General features: G+C 42.7%; 1 protein-coding gene across 5 annotated transcripts in view; it reads left to right on the forward strand.

Annotated features, from left to right (window-relative positions):
• Positions 1-21,614, forward strand: part of LOC118361099 (kazrin-A-like) — a 222,801-nt gene that overhangs the window by 145,967 nt on the left and 55,220 nt on the right. Inside the window, exon 1 of one of the 5 annotated variants that reach the window (XM_035740863.2) lies at positions 33-273. The exons of the other annotated variants lie outside the window; for them this stretch is intronic. Coding sequence (XP_035596756.1) covers positions 243-273 — 31 coding nt within the window. The 5' untranslated portion in view covers positions 33-242. Of the gene's footprint in view, positions 1-32; positions 274-21,614 lie in introns of those variants that run through there. 5 annotated transcript variants of the gene reach the window in all.

Genomic DNA, 21,614 nt, shown 5'->3' on the forward strand with positions numbered 1-21,614 from the left:
GAATATGTAATTCTAAACCTGTGGGAGTCTCTTAGAACAGGTACAGAAAGAGAGAGAGCAAGAGAAAGAGAGAGGGAGGGACAATCTCTGGAAGTATTTCCTGATTTCCTGGACACAGTGCAGTGGAAGAAGAGTGGTTTTTGCCTGAGGAGTGTTGTTCAGATTCCCCTGTTGTCTATTGTGAGATTCCCAGCCCAGACCTGACAGTGGAATCCTTGGGAAAAGTCTTCTGTGAGGAGGGGATGAAGTCGGACAGGGAGGAGGGGAAACCTGGTGAGTGGAGAAGGAGTGGAGTAGTGGAAGAGCGTGGCTGCTTGTCATCGCTCTCCCTGACTAGTAGCCTTTAGCAGTTGTGTGCCGAGTAAAAGCTTCAAGTGACACTGACACTGGAAGGGAGCTTGTGACTGAAGCTTTTGGTGAGGCCTGGTATTTTGAATATTTTGAATGGGGGGCTGAAGCGGAGACCTGTGGGACTGTTTTTGTAAGCACTGTTTGTGCTTTTGTGTTAGTGTATTATTAAAACTCAGAAAACAGCGAGTTCACATGTGGGTAAAAGTGTCATGTGGGATGTTCAGTCACCTGCCGGCTGCCACTCATTGTCGAACCGTTCAGTTACTTTACCCAACTATGACCTCACGGCTTGTTGTTGTTTGAACACGGGAGTGAACTTTGGCACCCTAGAGCCAAAGTCATACACTAAAACAAACTGTAGTTGTCAGGCTGACTGACAACAAGGTGTACCTATACCAACTCGGTAGAATATCTTCACATTTTACATGATTGATTTATTTATTTATTTCACCTTTACTTAACCAGGTAGGCAAGTTGAGAACAAGTTCTCATTTACAATTGCGACATGGCCAAGATAAAGCAAAACAGTTTGACACACACAACGACACAGAGTTACACATGGAGTAAAACAAACATACAGTAAATATTACAGTAGAAACAAGTCTATATACAGTACGATGTGAGCAAATGAGGTGAGATAAGGGAGGTTAAGGCAGAAAAAGGCCATGGTGGCAAAGCAAATAAAATATAGCAAGTAAAACACTGGAATGGTAGATTTGCAGTGGAAGAATGTGCTAAGTAGAAATAAAAATAATGGGGTGCAAAGGAGCAAAAAATAACGTAGTTTGGAAATGATTGAATGAATGAGTTTTGTCTAATTGCAATTCACCAGCAGAATTCATTGTGGGTTGTTTAGTGAAGGCATTTCTTTCAGGCAGTGTTGTTTTTTTGTTTTCTAAAGACCTTTTGTCATGGGTTAGTGAATAGGTGTTATCCTGTGTTATCCTTGGTTATTTGTACAGCAATATGTCTGAATTTCTCAGAACAACGGTACATTTGTGTTTGTGCCTGAATCATGAAGGCAGTATTGTTTAAAAAAAATGTTTTAACAGTGCTGCTTCTAGGGTTATTGAGCTCACATTTCTCTGAGAGTGTATGCATATTTTAGTCTCTGTGTATTTCAGTGTGTCACAGCATTGTCTATAGGTCATGTACATTTTAAACGTTGATGGTTCATGGGTACCGTAGTCCTCAGTGGATGAGCGCCTCTGTTTCAGGACTGACCTAGTCAGATCTGCTTAAAATCCTCTGATCAATTCCAAACCATGCGGGCAAAAATCAGCTCAGTACCATCCACATAGACCCTATCTGCTAACCGTCAGAGCATAGTATTCATTAGCTACTGTACTTGAATCCTCACTGCTTCCACCTGAGGCTGATACTGTTTAGGGGGGCAGTTATGATGGTTATTGGAGTGTCCCAATAGCGTTGCTAGTAGTTTGAGTGACATACTCAGCTGTGCAGTGACAACACATCTGGTAATTCCTGCTGGCTTAGCCACAGGGTGTGGTCACTGACACCATTCTTGCCACCTAAGCAAAACAAACAAACAGTTTCAACGGTATTCATTGCTTCCCGAGAGCCTAACTTCTATCCAAGGTGTGGCGACATATTAGCAGTTGTGTTTAATTATGAGGCATTCATGCTAACATTGCCCCAATAGCATCTCACATATTTTTGTGTTCAAACCAGAACATGAATACTCATCACAAATGTCTCAGATAGGCAATGTAGATCGGTTTTCCCTTTTAAACTCCTCTATCTCAAATCTAGTCCAATCTACTCTAGCTTAGTCAAGTCTAGTTTTAGTACAGTATATGTGAAGGTTGAAAGTCCAGACTAGTTGTGACCAGTGTTGCACTCCATTCCATTTAAATTTAGGAAGTAAACTGAAATTCCAGTTTGGCTGAAACTGTTTTGAACTATGAGTTGACAGCATCTGTGTGAAGCTGAGTTTACAGGCATTATGGGGAAATGACAGGTCAAAGTGTCAGGCTCAAGGGCAGGTCACCTCTTCTATGTGTCGTTATTAAAATACCCTCTTTGTGAAAGAAAACTCACTGATAAGCTATTCTGTGTCTTGCTTTAGTGGTGGTGTCACTTTCAAGAGTAGACCTAGAAGCAACCTTATCTAGGGCTAAGGCCAGATATTATTGATCTCTGATTGCCTGAGGATATGAGTTCCTATATGGCTAGGTGGTAACTATAAATATAGTTGTACACTACAAACGCATCATATCGAATGGACTCGTTTTAACCGAAAATAATAATAATAATAATAATAATAATTTGGTGGGTACTTATATTTGCCCTACTGTAAAACTTAAATTAATAGCCCAGGTGTGCATTTGCTTAAATCACTGGAGATAACAGGCACTTATTAGAGACAGGCTTCTATTTGAGCCAGGCATCTATCTCCTTAACGCACACAGCTTTTGCTCATTTGCATAGTTAATTGTTTAATTCCAGCATTCACTTCCAGCGTTTTTATCAATTTCTTAATTTCCTGCAGTGTGTTATCATTTACACACTATGTCACGTTTCTTTTCTCTTAGTATGCCTCTATTTCGAGATAACTTCCTTGACAGAATGATTATTCATCTCTTTGACTGTGCATTTTCACCAGAAATCTACTGATTTCTTGGAGTCTGTACTCCCAAAGTTGTTGACTGTTTTTATGCTGTCCAGCTAGCTAGAAGTATTCCGCTGTTTGCAGCGAAAGGTTAGCAGTTTCTTACTGGCGATAAAAACAGATTGCCATCATTTTTTCAGAGTCATTATTGAATTATGTAACAAAACAAACATTAAACCTTACAAACAATTCATGGTAATCCATGGTAACCTTGTAAACAATTCATTTAGACCTGGGTTTATTTGAAACAAGCGTTTATTTGCTGAAATGTGTGGGGTGGCCGGCTATTAAAAGAGACAGACGGCTATCTGAGACCTGGCTTTTAATTGTTTTACAGTATTTCATGCATGTACAGTACAAGTGTGTAATGTCACATATGCCAGATTGGTGCAGTGAAATGTATTGTTTATGTTGGGTCAGCCATATTGGTACAGCGCACCTGGAGCAAATTAGGGTTAAGTGCCTTGCTTAAGGGCACATTAAACAGATTTTTCACCTTCTTGGCTCAGGTATTAAAACCAGTGAAGTTTAATAAAAATGAAATCAATAAACGTAAGCTTTGAAATGATATCAATCGAATGTTTACAGTAATGAAGACATAGATGTCTCATGGTATGCAAAATCATTCAACTTTGAGCACCTTTCTGAGCACTTCAACAATGGTCAAATATGGCAGGTTTCGTTCAAATGAAAAGGGGTGCTGTAATTCAAATGTATTTACTCAAAGAGATCATCCCCTACTATGTAAACCATGTCATAGTTGTCAATCACTCAATCTGAAAAGGTGTGGTGGAGAGGGAGATTTGCTCTATGGTGCCTGTATCATTATCTCTACCCCCATCCTGAACTTTTACCCCTTCCATGAGTAGGGACCTGGGTGGGGGACCCTGGTGTCTGTTTTCACTGCCCTCCCACCCACCCTCCCTCCCTCCCTCTCCTGGCTGCACCCAGTGGCCTGTCCATCACACAGAATTAAGTGACAGGGCGTGTGTGTGTAGGAGTGTGTAGGAGTGTGGTTGCATATGCATGCGTTTGTGTGTTTCACAGCAGGCTGGCCGTGTCCAGTGTGACTGTGTAATTATGAGAGTGGCCTGATCTTGCCTCTGTAATTACATGACCGTCAGCGGAGTGGGTAGATGCAGCAGACCCTCTGTGTGATACTGTGAGGGGCTAAGAGAATGGCCTGCCTTTCATGTGTTTTAGTAGTTCACATGTGTTTTTATGTCAAGTTCAGGCAACTGGGCAACAGGTTCTCAATACAAAACCAGTGCTTAGGGATAAAGGGGCAGAAACCTGATTTTTGTGGTTAATGTTTCACTTGAAAATATACGCTGAGTATACAAACAATCAGAACACCTACTCTTTCTATTACATATACTGACCAGGTGAATCCAGGTGAAAGTTACAGTATGATCCCTTATTGATGTAACTTGTTAAATCTACTTCAATCTGTGTAGATGAAGGGGAGGGGACATGTTAAAAATGCATTTTTAAACCTTCAGACAATTGAGACATGGATTGTGTATTTGTGCCATTCAGAGGGTGAATGGGCAAGACAAGAAATGTAAGTGCCTTTGAATGGGGAATTGTAGTAGGTTCCAGGAACTGCAACGCTGCACTCAACAGTTTCCCATGTGTATCAAAAATGGTCCACCACCCAAAAGACATCCAGCTAACTTGACACTGGAGTCAACATGGGCCATTATCCCTGTGGAACGCTTTTGGCACCTTGTAGAGTCCATCGCCCGATGAATTGAGGCTGTTCTGAGGGCAAAGGGGTGTGGGGGTGTTCCTAATATTTGGTATACTCAGTGTATATGTCACGCTCGCAATCCTCAAACTCCCTGTCATAAATCTACCAAGGCGCAGCGTGCATGTAGTTCCACATCTTTTAATGAAAGTGAAACAACCAAAAAACAAACATGTAAACAGCGAAGAACATGACCCAACCAAGGTGCACACAAACTGAAAAATAATTACCCACAAAACACAGGTGGGAAAAGGCTACATTAGTATGGTTCTTAATCAGAGACAACGACAGACAGCTGCCCTTGATTGAGAACCATACCCGGCCAAAAACAAAGAAATACAAAAACATAGAAAAAATAACATAGAATGCCCACCCTAGAACGCCGCAGCCCGTCTGGTGTTCAACCTTCCCAAGTTCTCTCACGTCACCCCGCTCCTCCGCTCTCTCCACTGGCTTCCAGTTGAAGCTCGCATCCGCTACAAGACCATGGTGCTTGCCTACGGAGCTGTGAGGGGAACGGCACCTCAGTACCTCCAGGCTCTGATCAGGCCCTACACCCAAACAAGGGCACTGCGTTCATCCACCTCTGGCCTGCTCGCCTCCCTACCACTGAGGAAGTACAGTTCCCGCTCAGCCCAGTCAAAACTGTTCGCTGCTCTGGCTCCCCAATGGTGGAACACACTCCCTCACGACGCCAGGACAGCGGAGTCAATCACCACCTTCCGGAGACACCTGAAACCCCACCTCTTTATGGAATACCTAGGATAGGATAAAGTAATCCTTCTCACCCCCCCCCCCCTTAAAAGATTTAGATGCACTATTGTAAAGTGGCTGTTCCACTGGATGTCATAAGGTGAATGCACCAATTTGTAAGTCGCTCTGGATAAGAGCGTCTGCTAAATTACTTAAATGTAAAATGTAAATGTAGTCACACCCTGGCCTAACCAAAATAGAGAATTGAAAGCCTCTCTATGGCCAGGGCGTGACAGTATAATCTACAGCCATTGTATTATTATTAGATAGTTGGACATGTTTTGGTGAAGCAGTGATGGGCAAAATCTAGTCAAAGTATTTTTCATTAGAATGTGTTTTATCTGTTTCACATGGCATTCTAGGTTGAACCTTTTCTCCTATTCTTGACTGTAAGACAAAGGATAATATTTTAGTGGATAGTCCAGTATCCAACCACCCTCCAATTCTTCCATGCCCATGGATGTAGTTTTAAAGCAAAAGGCTTTGCTAAACATTGGTTCAGCACATTTCTATTACACCAACGAGAAGTATTTGGCCATTGTGGCTTTTAACATTCATCCCACTGACTTTCGGTATGCCTCCTGCTATTTTCCATTAACTCTACCTCAGTTGACGAAACACAGAGACATAGGGTTTCTCTCCCACAATACACCTCTCTGAAAAGGTGACAAAAAACTGAGCAGTGACAGACTTCCGTACTGTGCGGCTTATGCACTAAATTCATTCGCAGGTGTGCTGTGCGTCTGAACTACCAATGTTTTCATCTTCACTGGAAACAGAAATGGCACTATTCTCGTTAAAATAAGAGTTTTCCAGGGATTTCAAGATGCTACTGAGATTATTTTGCCAAGGCTTGGAAAAAAATTATTTGACAGTATATATTTTTTTCAAGGCTGGACTTTTGAAAGGCCTGTGAGTGTGAGCAACTAATCACACGTTTTTCTGGCAAAGAAAGGCTGCTTTATCATTCATGTTTGACGGAAGGTCGACTAGTTGGCACAATTTCCATTGTTTGTGTGTGTGTGTGTGTGTGTGCGTGTATGTGTGCAGACAGAGTTTGCTGCCCTCATGTTTGGCCCAACCTACAAATACACAACTAGCTCTATTAGTCTTTGGCACCAGGAAAAAGGTTGTGTTTGAACAACCCACAAACATACGCACGCACGCATGCATGCTAGCACACACACAGTTACATTTTATACAGTGAGAGATAATTTGTGTGACCGAGCAAATGCTCTGCCAAATAGCATGGAGGAAACAGTCTTCGGTCATTCATGAGAAGATGCTGTGCTCTGACTCTTCTGTTTCCTCCTAGTGTTGGCAAATATTGTTTGCTGGTAGTTGTCTGGTAATGGCTTGTTACTTCAAGTCCTACAGCTTAGTGAATAGTTTGTGGGAATTGATGGTATTGAAAGGCGAGCTACAGTCTATGAACAGGATGCGTGAGTAGGTGTTAGGTGTCTCTAGGGATTGCAGTGTGCAGTGGAGTGCTGTGTTGACAGCATCTTCAACAGACCTATTAGCTCTGTAGGCAAATGAGTAGATCCATCAATGGGGATGTGCATGGTTTTAAGTAGGCCAGGCCTAGGCTTTCAAATGCTTTCATGGCCACAGATGTCAGGGCGACTGTTCTGAAGTCGTTGAGTTAGGTTGTTTTGGGTGATTTGGGGACATAAAGAAGGAAGGATACTTTAAAATACTGTGGTACTGCACACTGGCATAAGGAAGTGTTAAAAATGCCCTCAACCTCCTTTATGGTGAATGCTGGTGGGAGGAGAGATACCTGAAGTGGGGGGTTGAGTGTCTGTGTGCTTGTTTCCTCAAACCGCACATACAACACATTGAGTTTTTTCTGGGAGGGGTGCTCATTTGAAGGAGGAGGGTTTTTTTTGCAATTTGTCATCTCCTGTAAGCTTTTCCAGACTGATCTGGAGTCATTGGCAGTGAATTGTGCTTCTAGTTTTTGTGTGGTTTGTTTTGGCCTTCCTAATTGCAGAGCACGGTTCATATTTGTCTGATTTGAAGTTCATATTTTACGTAGTTATTTTCCTTATGTAGTAAAGATAGTTATTTTGAGAACCAGGGCTTGTTGTTGTCGTATGATGTTGCAGTTTTTGTGGGAATACACGTCTCTATACGGAACCGGATATATGACATCAGTGTCTATGTCCTCAGCGAGTGTGGTACATGACGCGCTGAAGGTATCCCTGTGGATGTACTGTGGAGTTGGTACAACAGCGCTGATTAATCATGAAGCAAATTCCACCGTCTATTCATTTTAGAGAGAATTTGATTGACCTGCTGGCTCGGTAGATGGTCAAAACCGGGGGGGATATGGCAGAGTCCTGGGTGATCGGACGTTTGACAATAGCAAGGCAGGCGGAGGGGGCCGGTAGAGTATTCCGGCTCGCTTCCATGTCCGGGTGTATTCCCAGCTGTAGGCAGTGACTGCCCAGGTATGTTGTTAGTCAGTAATTCCGCAGGTAACAAAATATGTTGTGGATGTTGTTGACTACAAACGATTTCTCCCTGATGTTAAGTAAACTCAGCAAAAAAAGAAACGTCCCTTTTTCAGGACTCTGTCTTTCAAAGTGAATTCTTAAAAATCCAAATAACTTCACAGATCTTCATTGTAAAGGGTTTAAACACTGTTTCCCATGCTTGTTCAATGAACCATAAACAATTAATGAATATGCACCTGTGGAACGATCGTTAAGACACTAACAGCTTAAGACACTAACAGTAGGCAATTAAGGTCACAGTTATGAAAACTTAGGAAAACTTTTGAAGAGGCCTTTCTACTGACTCACCAAAAATAAGATGCCCAGGGTCCCTGCTCATCTGTGTGAACGTGCCTTAGGCATGCTGCAAGAAGGCATGATGACTGCAGATGTGGCCAGGGCAATAAATTGCAATGTCCGTACTGTGAGATGCCTAAGACAGCGCTACAGGACGGACAGCTGATCCTCCTCGCAGTGGCAGACCACGTGTACCGATTCTGTGCAGGCATTGTTACATCTGAACATCACACCTGCGGGACAGGTACAGGATGGCAACAGTAACAGCCCGAGTTACACGTTACATGTCTGTGGAACTTGTTCAGTTTGTCTGTTGTTGAATCTTATGTTGATACAAATATTTACACATGTTAAGATTGCTGAAAATAAACGCAGTTGACAGTGAGAGGATGTTTCTTTTTTTGCTGATTTTAGTTACAAATGACTATATTTGTGTAAACATGTAGACCTCCATACGAAAAAACACCAACAAAAGTGAGAGACACAGAATCAGAGCTTGTAGAGTGGCAAGACTCCGTACCGCCATCTTAGATTAGTTTTTCGCTTTCATAGCATATAGAAAATGATCAAGCAGAGCATCAATTTCCTCTTCAAATGACTATTCTACTGCAGCACATTGCCCACTGAAGTAATTATTCCCTGACCCAATACAACCCATTCTCATTCTAGACACTCTGCCTGGAATAATAATATGTCAAGAAGAGGAATGAAAAATAAAACAGTAATGTCTATCTCCTCTCTCACCGTAGCTGTAAAGCAATAACTCATTAGTGCATCCATTTGCCTTCATTGTAAACACAACAGAAAAAGTTTGGAGTAATTATTTTCTGAAATTGTATTTTTTTGTCTCTGTAATTTGACTAGAGCGTTTTCTGGCATTGGTGGTATTTTTAGGAGTATCTATACCTGACTAACTGCTAGTTCACTGTAGCATCAATGCAGTGCATTCGGAAAGTATTCAGACCCCTTTACTTTTTCCACATTATGTTATGGTACAGCCTTATTCTAAAATGGATAAAATAAATACAAATCCTCATCACTACACACAATACCCCATAATGGCAAACAAAAACTGTTTTTTAGAAATGTTTACAAATGAATAAAAAATATTTAAAAAATGAAATACCTTGTTTACATAAGTATTCAGACCCTTTGCCCTGAGACTCGAAATTTACATTTACATTTACATTTAAGTCATTTAGCAGACGCTCTTATCCAGAGCGACTTACAAATTGGTGCATACACCTTATGGCATCCTGTTTGCATTGATCAACCTTGAGATCTTTCTACAAGTTGATTGGTGTTGCTTGTCCACCTGAGGTAAATTCAATTGATTGGACATTATTTGGAAAGGCACACACCTATCTATATAAGGTCCCACAGTTGACAGTGCCTGTAAGAGCAAAAAACAAACCTTGAGGTCAAAGGAATTGTCAGTAGAGCTCCGAGACAGGATTGTGTTGAGGCACAGATCTGGGGAAGGGTTACAAAAAATGTCTACAGCATTGAAGATCCCCAAGAACACAGTGGCCTCCATCATTCTTAAATGGAAGAAGTTTGGAACAACCAAAACTCTTCCTAGACCTGGCCACCCAGCCAAACTGAGCAATCAAGAGAAGGGCCTTGGTCAGGGACGTGACCAAGAACCCGATGGTCACTCTGACAGGGTTCATCTCTGTGGATATGGGAGAACCGTCCAGAAGGCCAACCATCTCTGCAGTACTCCAGCAATCAGGACTTTATGGTAGAGTGGCCAGACGGTAGCCACTCCTCAGTAAAAGGCACATGACAGCCCGCTTGGAGTTTGCCAAAATGCACCTGAAGGAGTCTCAGATCACGAGAAACTAGGTTCTCTGGTCTGATGAAACCAAGATTGAACTCTTTGGCCTGAATGCCAAGCATTCACGTCTGGAGGAAACCAGGCACCGCTCATCACCTGGCCAATACCATCCCTAAAGTGAAGCCCGGTGGCGGCAGCATCATTATTTGGGGATGTTTTTCAGGGACTGGGAGACTAGTCAGGCTCGAAGGAAACATCAATGGTGCAAAGTACAGAAAAATCCTTGATGAAAACCTGCTCTAGAGCGCTCAGCACCTCAGACAGGGACAACGGCCCTAAGCACACAACCAAGACAAAGCACGTCTCTGAATGTCCTTGAGTGGCCCAGCCAGATCCCGGACTTGAACCCAATATAACATTTCTGGAGAGACCTGAAATAGCTGTGCAGCGACACTCCCCATCTGCCCTGACAGAGCTTGAGAGGATCTGCAGAGAAGAATGGGAGAATCTCCCCAAATACAGGTGTGCCAAGCTTGTTGCGTCATACCCAAAAGACTCAAGACTGTAATCTCTCCCAAAGGTGCTTCAAGAAACTAATGAGTAAAGGTTCGGATTTCTTTGCGTTGTCGTTATGGGGTATTGTGTGTAGATAGATGAGGGGGGGGGGAAACAATTATTTATTTTAGAATAAGGCTGTAACGTAAAAAAATTGGAAAAAGTCAAGAGGTCTGACTGTTCTTCCAAATGCTCTGTACATTCTTCACATTCATTGTTTTACACAATTTCTTATCACAGCACTGGCAAACCATGGTTGACCAACATGACTGACTTTTGGCCCATCATAAGAAGGTTCATGTCCATTGTAGTATTCTAATTATTAATTATATGATAGGAGCACAGTCATATTATGGAATCCTCTTTCCCTAATCCCCATGACAACAACATCACTGTGGTTAAAAAGTAGTTCCAACTTATCAGTCCATCTGTAGGCTCAGAATGATTTTAATCTCAGTGTTAGTGTTGTCACGCTTGACACAAATGGGAGCTAACTGTGAACAGTGTGGAGGGATTACAGTCGGGAGTGAGGGAGTGAGGGTCGAAACGAGAGAGAATAGGTGCCGGTTGCGCTATAGACCAGGGGTAAATTAGTTAAACATTGCAGATAGAAATGTAATGAATAGTGCTGACATGATTCCCTATTGTACCTGAAAGACAATCATATCTGTTCTACACAATACATTTCTCTATAAAAATTCTGTAATGCTACCCTTGCACCCCTCTTAATAGTTCACAACGCAGTCAGCCATGCTCAGTTTATCACAAATAAACCTTCACTATTTGGGAGTATAAATGACTCAGCGTGTACATATCCTTTCTGCATTCAATTTGTCTTTCTTTAACTAGTCCCTGAGAGAGAAAAAAATGAACGTGCGTACACCGCTGAGATGTGTGCTGGCCATGGCCAGTCTGGCTGATACAATCGACAGACAAGATTTGGCCTCTAGGGTGATGCGAGTAGATTTGGTAGGTATGCGATTGGGGAAAATAGCTAATCTTTCCTACTGGACTGTTTTTCAGTCACTGTCTGTCACGCTCTTCTCCAAACACACTCCCAAAAGTGCAACCCTCATTGCTCTGGGGACCTGGAGCATGAAATACTTTTGCCAGTGTGGGGCATGTCACATTCCTTTATGTTAGACTGCAGATTTCTCGGGGATAGATGTAGTATTTGCTAGATGGGGGCATTGGCCACTAGTCTGTCCTGCTGTGTGTCTGAACTGTGTGTAGTTACCTACTGTGAGTGTATTGCAGTTCTAACCCTGACATACATGATGATCATGCCTGCTAAATTTCAGAGGCATTTCTCACCATGAATTGGCTTTACAGGTTTAACTCTATACTCAGGTTGTGAATGTTATTAGCATCTTCATCATCTCTATGTTTTGACTGTCATCATATAGTTAAGGTTGTATGCCAGAGTGGAGGTAGTGGTGTAGCCTCTGCAGAAAGCACACTCCAGCTCATCAATGAGTGTAATGTGAGCAACCCTATCTCTCTTATAAATGAGTCCCGACTCCCCCCTCATCACTGTCTCCATCAATAAGGAATGTTTGCTGGATTTCTGTAACGGAGTGCCCCCGGAGCTGCGTCCCCTGCACTTTTCATTTTCGTCACGCTGCCCGATCCTGTAATGTCCTCAGGCGTCTCCAGCTGATTGTTCTGCTTATGTGAATTGACTAGCTAATCCGCAGAGAGGACTCTCCAGACGCAGCAACACTGCCTTCATCAGTAGTCAGAGCTCAGCCAGTGAGCGCTATGATCCACAGTCACTGATGGATTCACTATCAATGGTTCGTAATGATATGGTTGTGTGTGTGTGTGTGTGTGTGTGTGTGTGTGTGTGTGTGTGTGTGTGTGTGTGTGTGTGTGTGTGTGTGTGTGTGTGTGTGTGTGTGTGTGTGTGTGTGTGTGTGTGTGTGTGTGTGTGTGTGGTCAGTAAGGTCATGATTACTGTGTTATTTATATTATACGGAATGCTGTCTATATCAACCCATACAGCATGATGTTATGTTGTCATTCAGGTAACCCCTTGTAAAGCAGCATAAAGCAAATATCAAATACGGTGTATGTGCGGCAGTATGTGACTCTTCCATAAACCTAAACTGAAGTAGACAGACTAGCCTCGCGTATCCCTCCTAGACTGAAAGGGCAGCCTTGGGCTAATGCTTACAGCTGACCTACAAAGGGCAACATTGATCAATACCCCATCCAACGTGTGTGTGTGTGTCTTTGTGTGCAAGTCATGTGGGGGACATGGTACCTCCCACCACCACACACCTCTCAATAACTTTCCCACCCCAGTTGGTTAAATATGGCATTCGCAACAATTCCACTTTAAATAGGTCTATTTACTTTTTTATTATAGAGATGACCATAGTTATACGGCTATATGAGCAATGTGGAGCAGGGCTTTTACTTACAGTTCAAAATGCTAGTGACACATCCATTTGTTTCACATCTTAACCTCTAAGATGAACCTGTTCCGAGAGTCACATCGAGAATCACATTCACTGGAGCAAGGGCGTGCTTAACGTTCCCACAACTGCCAGAGCTAGCCAGGCTTTGGTGTGTGTTATCCCTATGCAGTCCCACCTTGGAAATTGCAGACATTTCTGTTTGGTTTATTACCAAGGCAGGTAGAATGTATCACCTTGAAAAGGAGCCATTTCCTTCTGCATATGTAAAAACCACCACGCTTGAACAAGGACTTTGTTTCAATCTCTCTCTCACTGACCGTGGGTTTGAAGACTGACTTTTTAATGTTCTGTGGAATCAATGATAAAATCCATTAAGTATAACTCATTCTCAGGTGGCATTCCGTGGCTAGAGAAGAGCATATGGGATGGGAGAAATGTGACTGTGTTGTGAGTGTGCAGTATTCTGGTGTGTTCGCTACGCATTGGCACAATGGCACAACCATGGAGACAGACAGAGGCTCAATTCCAAATCAATCTCTTGGCCCTATCTCTAAACCCTTCACTTCTCCTCATATATCTCTTGGATAGGTATCAACAATGTGGTATTAGTCCTTGCCAGGCATTTCAGATCTACTTGAGTCAATAGGGGCCTAGGGATAGGGAGCGAGGGATTGGTTTGGAATTAGGCCGGAGACAGAGCCTGTCATGGCCATCTAAGTTTAATTGATATACCCACAGCACAGTGCAACTGTCTCTTCAAGTCTTCAGGCATCATCAGTGATGAGACAGAGATGAAGTTCACAAGGGAGGCCATGGCTCAGTCTATTGTTGTCTGGGAGCCCTAGGGGGTAAAATATTTGCTAATACTTTACTTGAAGTGTCGTAAAGGTTTATTCATCTTTTGAAATAACTTTTTTGTCTTGTATAATATGGTCATGAATAAGTAAATTATTTAATGATAGAACTCATAAGACTATATTTGGAATATGACATATTCTTAATTAATTAAAGTGGTGGTTGAGACAGGTTAAGCTTTACTCGGCAAGATTATCTCTTAATGATTTTACCGAGCCATTCTGTTTGAATTTGATATTCAAGCACTGCATTGCCATAGCGCGACTGCTGCCAAGTCCAAAACAAACAGGAGGAAGTAGGCTGTTACCTCCTGTCAAGAATGTACTTGCCGCTCGCCGCATTCCTGACCCGGACTATTCTTTCATTCCCCTTTTGATTCAATACTTTCCTCTTATGGGTAGTTCTATTGTTCTTCCTGGCTTTCATACAATGGTTCTTGTATTGAGCGCCTTGGATAAGGCTTAGATAGCCTTCTCAATCTCAGAGGAGGAATGTTTAGGAGCCCTGTTAGCGAACCCTTCCATAAACACGGCATCTTTTCCTGTTATTCACTGTCACATTCTTTAGAAGACTCATTTGTTTTGAAGGAATGATCTCTTGGCACTGTAGCTGTCATGGTGGCTTTGTCATGCTGGTATAAAGGATTCAGGAGACAGGCACAGGAATGCGTAATAGGGTTTTTATTTCTCCCAAATTATGACGTGCCGGGGAAAGGCACGGGGACGAAGACCAAACAAACACGTACACAGCACACAGGGTTGAAACACAAAACAAAAGAGTGAGGAGTGCCTTGAATAAATAACACACACACACACAATTAGTAACGCACGGGATGAGACCTGTAATCATCTGTGCATTCCACAAGGGAACGAAACCCCAAACACACAGCACAGTTATTCACACACACACCAACACACATAGTAACAATAATTGACAAGACCATGGAAACCAAAGGGCACATAGATACAAATACGAATCAGTGGGAATAGGGGACATGTGTGCGTGATGAAAGTTCCGGAGGGATCCGTGACAGGCTTGTCCGTTTATGGTCTTATTGCTGCAAAGAAACTACTAAAGGACACCAATAAGAAGACGAGACTTGCTCGGGCCAAGAAACACGAGCAATGGACATTAGACCGGTGGAAATCTGTCCTTTGCTCTGATAAGTCCAAATTTTAGATTTTTGGTTGGAACCAAAAACTGCTGTGTCTTTGTGAGACGCAGAGTAGGTGAATGAATGACCTCCGCATGTGTGGTTCCCATCGTGAAGCATGGAGAAGGAGGCGTGATGGTGCAGGGGTGCTTTGCTGGTGATACTGTCTGTGATTTATTTAGAATTCAAGACACACTTAACCAGCATGACTACCACAGCATTCTGCAGCGATATGCCATCCCATCTAGTTTGCGCTCAGTGGAACTATCATTGGTTTTTCAACAGGACAATGACCCAACACACTTCCAGGCTGTGTAAGGGCTATTTGACCAAGAAGGAGAGTAAATGGAGTGCTGCGTCATGAATTGGCCTCTACAATCACCTGACCTCAACCCAATTGAGATGAGTTGGGTTGGACCGGCATGCGGAGAAAAAGCATCCATCAAGTGCTCAGAATGTGGGATCTCCAAGACTGTTGGAAAAGCATTTTAGGTGAAGCTGGTCAAGAAGGTCAAGAGTGTGCAAAGCTGTCATCAAGGCAAAGGGTGGATACTTTGAAGAATATAAAATGTATTTATTATTTAACCCTTTTTTTTAAACACATGATTCCGTATGTGTTATTTCATAATTTTGATGTCTTCACTGTTATTCTACAATGTGAAAATATAGAAAAACCCTTGAGTGAGTAGGTGTTTCCAAACCTTTGACTGGTACTGTATACAGTACATTCGGGAAAGTATTCAGACCCTTTGACTTTTTCCACATTTTGTTAGAGACTTATCCGAAGCCACACTTGCATTGTCTTGGCTGTGTGCTTAGGGTCATTGCCTGTTGTTAGGTGAACCTTTGCCCCAGTCTGATTTCTGAGTGCTCTGGAACAGGTTTTTATCAAAGATCTCTCTGTTCTTTTCTCTGTTCATCTTTCCCCCGATTCTGACTAGTTTCCCAGTCCCTGCTGCTGAAAAACCTCCCTACAACATGATGCTGCCACAACCATACTTATTGGCCAGGTGATGAGTGGTGCCTGGTTTCCTTCAGACGTGAAGCTTGGCATGCAGGCTGAGAGTTCAATCTTGGATTCATCAGACCAGAGAAAATAGTTTCTCATGGTCTGAGAGGTTGAGGTTGATTGATTGATCGAATTTATGAGACAATTTTTTGAAATACATAAGGGCGCTCGAGTCGGTGACACCGCCACATACAATTAAGAAAATCATCAATGATAACACATTAAAGCTGAAAAGCTTATTTCCACTTTGGTCCTTTTGGCAAACTCCAAGCGGGCTGGCATGTGCCTTTTACTATGGAGTGGCTTCCGTCTGGCCACTCTACCATAAAGGCTTGATTTGTAGAGTGCTGCAGAGATGGTTGTCCTTCTGGAATGTTCTCCCATCCACACAGAGGAACTCTGGAGCTCTGTCAAAGTGACCATCGGGTTCTTGGTCACTTCCCTGACCAAGGCTCTTTTCTCTTGATTGCTCAGTTTGGCTGGGCGACCAGCTCTAGGAAGAGTCTTGGTGGTTCCAATCTTCTTCCATTTAAGAATGATTGAGGCCCCTGTGTTCTTATGGACCTTCGATGCTGCAGAAATATTTTGGTTCCCTTCCCCAGATCTGTGACTCAACACAATCCTGTCTCGGAGCTCTATTGAAAATTCCTTCAACCTCATGGCTTGGTTTTTACTCTGACATGCAATGTCATCTGTGGGACCTTATGTAGACAGGTGTGTGCCTTTTCAAATCATGTCTAATCAATTGAATTTACCACAGGTGGACTCCAATCAACTTGTAGAAACATCTCAAGGATGATCAATGGGAACAGAATGTTTGCACCTGAGCTCAATTTCAAGTCTCATAGCAAAGGGTCTGAAAACCTATGTGTTATTTCTGTTTTTATTTCTAAAAACCTGTTTTCACTTTGTCGTTATGGGTTATAGTGTGTAGATTTATGTTTTATTTAATCAATTTTAGAATAAGATTGTAACGTAACAACGTGGTCAAGTGAATGGGTCTAAATACTTTCTGAATGCACTGTATATCCTGTATATACATTGCCTACTAATATTGTACAATCTCTGTGTAGCTTCATTGGCCTGGGCTATTGTTTGTTTGAATTCAAGAAGAGATTCATCTCAGTTTGTCAGTGTTAAAGTTGCCACTCATTTCGGTCATTTGTGTAGTATTAAAACAGCGCAGCCCCGGAGCCTTTGATTTCTTAATCTGGGCCTGTCAATAGATATAGACTTGCTTTGGTCAAAGTGGAAGCCATGATAAGAGAAGGGAAGTATTTGTGACCAGACTGAACTACTGGTTGTTAGAACCATATGCATCAGTACTAACTGTGCTGATTTATTGGCCTTCTAAGCTCTACTCTGACCTTCTTTCTAAACTATCTGAGCCACTAATACACCTGAGCCCCTTGTGCCCTGCTATGCTAGTGCTTGGTGATTTCAACATACATGTCGACTCTCCTGACTGCACTCTCTACTCTCCTGGCTGATGTCCTGGACTCCAACTTTGGACTCCAACAGCTTGTGGACTTTTCCTCCCACAACAAAGACCATACTCTGGACCTGATCTATACTACAGGGGTGGATCTGGCCAAACTGGATGGAAATGAGTCAGGGCTGTCCAACCACAAATTCATCACCTTCATTCTAGTTATTCCTGTACCCACTCAGCCCCAGAAACACCCCATTCATTTAGGTGTCTCAAAACTATAAACACAACCCAGCTTACTGAATCCATCTCCAACCTGCCTGTTACTGACTCTGTGGCTCAATACAACACTGCCTTGGCCTCCACACTGGATGAAGTTGCTCCTTTAAAAACCTGCCTGGTGTTTTTCTCCAATCTTCTCGCTGAGCTACTCTCTCGCAAATCAACTGGCCGTTGTCTGGAACGACACTATAAAAAGACTGAGCAAACAGTACATGTGCAGATGTATGACAAACGTAAGAAAAAACACAAAGAACCCTTACATGCAGCTCGGACATCTTATTACTCCTAACTCATCAGCAATGGCAGTGGTAACTACCGGGTGCTGTTCTCTACTGTGAGCAAGCTCCCTCAACTCATGAACAATTCTGCAACTGGGGGTCCCTCAAGTTCCGGACCTAGGACCACTACTGTTTTGTATCTACATGCTACCACTGGGAAACATCTTGAGTGAACACGGACTGGGCTTTTACCTTAATGCTGACGACACTCAGCTGTATGTCTCCACAAACACTGACACTGCCAATGTACTCCTGGTCAGTTGCCTGCAGGACTTCAAAGTGTGGATGAAGCTGAGTTTCCTGCAGATAAACTACAAAAAGACAGTGGTCATCCTGATAGGCAATCGCTCCATCATTAACAGAAATGCAATGGTTCATTAAATCATGCTAAACCTTTGCACATACACTGCTGCCATCTAGTGGCCAAAATCTAAATTGCGCCTAACCTGGAATAGTACATTATGGCCTTTCTCTTACATTTCAAAGATAATGAGAGAGTTTTTCTTTGTATTATCTTTTACCAGATCTAATGTGTTACATTCTCTAACATTAATTTCACAATTCCACAAACTTCAAAGTGTTTCCTTTCAAATGGTATCAAGAATATGCCTATCCTTGCTTCAGGTCCTGAGCTACAGGCAGTTAGATTTTGGTATGTCATTTTAGGCGAAAATGTAATAAAAGGGTCCGATCCTTATTAACAACATCAGCTGCTACAGCCTCAATATTGATGGTGTCAAGGTCCTCCCCTCCAGTGGGGTTCGCATCATTTGTGTGAAGAAAAGACAGCGGGACAAAAGGGAGCAGATCAGGCTCCCATCTGAGAATTTGTTGGCAAGTGAGTAAACCTCCAATACTATCTGTTCTATTGGCCAACGTTCAATCATTGGAATTCAAAATGGCCAACGGGACATTAAAAACTGTAATATCTTATGTTTCACCGAGTCGTCGATAATATAAATTTGGCGGGATTGTCCATGCATTGACAGGACAGAGAAGCTACATCTGGTAACACGAGGGGCGGGGGTGTGTGTCTATTTGTCAATAACAGCTGGTGCGTGATGTCTAATATTAAAGAAGCCTCAAGGTATTGCTCATCTGAGGTGGAGTATCTTATGATAAGCTGTAGACCACACTATCTACCAAGAGAGTTGTCATCTATGTTATTAGTAGCCGTCTATTTACCACCACAAACCGATGGTGGCACTAAGACCTCACTCAAAGAGCTGTATAAGACCATAAGCAAACAAGAAAATGCTCATCCAGAAGAGGCGCTCTTAGCGGCCGGGGACTTTAATGCTGGTAAACTTAAATCCATTTGACCTAATTTCTACCAACATGTCACATCTGCAACCAGAAGAAAACTATTACAAACTACAAAGCGAAATCCAGCCGCAAGCTGCCCGGTGAATCGAGCCTACCAGACGAGCTAAATGCCTTTTATGCTCGCTTCGAGGCAAGCAAAACTGAAGCATGCATGAGAGAACCAGCTGTCCCATACAACTGTGTGATAACGCTTTTGGTAGCCAATGTGAGTAAGACCTTCAAACAGGTTAACATTCACAAAGCCGCGGGCCAGACGGATTACCACTCCCTGACCGAGTCTGTAATACCTACATGTTTCAAGCAGACCGCCATAGTCCCTGTGCCCAAGGAAGCTAAGGTAACCTGCCTAGCCATGAATTGCATTGAAAGACTGGTCCATGATTCACATCAACAGCATCATCCCGCGTAGCGCAGACCCATTCAATTCATATTCCGCCCCAACAGATCCACAGATCATGCAATCTCAATCGCACTCCACACTGCCCTTTCCCACCTGGACAAAAGGAGCACCTATGTGAGAATGCTGTTCATTGACTACAGCTCAGTGTTCAACACCATGTTACCCACAAAGCTCATCACTAAACTAAGGACCCTGGGACTAAACACATCCCTCTGCAACTGGATCGTGGAATTCCTGACGGGTCACCCCCAGGTGGTAAGGATAGGCAACAACAAGTCTGCCACGCATGCCCCTCACATCAAAACGTATTCCCCCTCAGGAGACTGAAAAGGTTTGGCATGGTTCCACAGATCCTCAAAAAGTTCTACAGCTACACCATCTTGAGCATACTGAACGGTTGCATCACCTCCTGGTATGGCAACTGCTGACAGTAAGGTGCAACAGAGGGTAGTACGTACGTCCCAGTACATCACTGGGGTCAAGCTTCCTGCCATCCAGGACAAATATAATAGGCATTGTCAGAGGAGTCATAGACTGTTCTCTCTGCTAGCGCATGGCAAGCGGTACCGGAGTGCCAAGTCTAGGACCAAAAGGCTCCTTAACAGCTTCTACCCCCAAGCCATAAGGCTATTGAAAAATGTATCAAATGGCCACCTGGACTAATTACATTTGTTTTTACTCTGCTGCTACTCGCTGTTTATTTTATTTTATTTTACCTTTATTTAACTAGGCAAGTCAGGAACAAATTATTATTTTCAATGACGGCGTAGGAACAGTGGGTTAACTGCCTTGTTCATTATCTATGCATAGTCACTTTACCCGTACCTACATGTACAAATTACCTAGATTAACCTGTACATTGACTCGGTACACCCTGTATATAGCCTCATTAATTTATTTAGTTAGTTTTTATAAATTCTTCTTTGGTTTATTTGGTAAATATATTATATATATATATAACTCTTCTTGAACTGCATTGCTGTTTAAGGGCTTGTAAATAAGCATTTCACTGTTGTGTTTGGCACGTGACAAATAAAGTTTGATTTGATATTTGACAGTCACTCTCAAAGTGACCAAAGTAAAAAATCAATAACGTGGCAATGTTCCATTGATTTTTATGACATATGTTGCCACAGCCTGCAACTGAGGGACTCATCCACTCCTTTATCTCATCCCTTCTGGACTATTGTGATGCCCTGTTTGTTGGTGCATCTGCCAAGTACCTAAGAAGGCTACAATATTCCCAGAACTGTGCTGCACGTGTCCTTACTCACACCTCACACCGCGAGCACATCACTCCAGTGCTGTTCAACTTTCACTGGCTCACCATATTCTCATGCATTGACTTTAAAATCCTGGTTCACACCTACCAAGCTATCCAGAACTCAGAACACACGTATCTGTCTGACCTCATTCTACCCTGCTGCCCCACACGCAACCTTCGCTCCTCCAGGTCCATCTCCTTTCAGCAGCCCTGGGTGACAGGGCTTTCAGTTGTGCGGCTCCTCGGCTGGGGAACACACTTCCAATCGCTGTCAGGGCTGCAAATCAAATCAAATGTATTTATAAAGCCCTTTTTACATCAGCAGATGTCACAAAGTGCTTATACAGAAAACCAGCCTAAAACCCCAAACATCATATAGACAATGTATATAGACTCTCTTTTTTTCTACTGTGTTATTGACTTGTTAATTGTTTACTCCATGTGTAACTCTGTGTTGTCTGTTCACACTGCTATGCTTTATCTTGGCCAGGTCGCAGTTGTAAATGAGAACTTGTTCTCAACTAGCCTACCTGGTTAAATAAAGGTGAAATAAAACAATTAAATAAAAAATCAAAC

The sequence above is a fragment of the Oncorhynchus keta genome, chromosome 28, assembly GCF_023373465.1.
Source record: "Oncorhynchus keta strain PuntledgeMale-10-30-2019 chromosome 28, Oket_V2, whole genome shotgun sequence".
Classification (NCBI taxonomy): domain Eukaryota; kingdom Metazoa; phylum Chordata; class Actinopteri; order Salmoniformes; family Salmonidae; genus Oncorhynchus; species Oncorhynchus keta.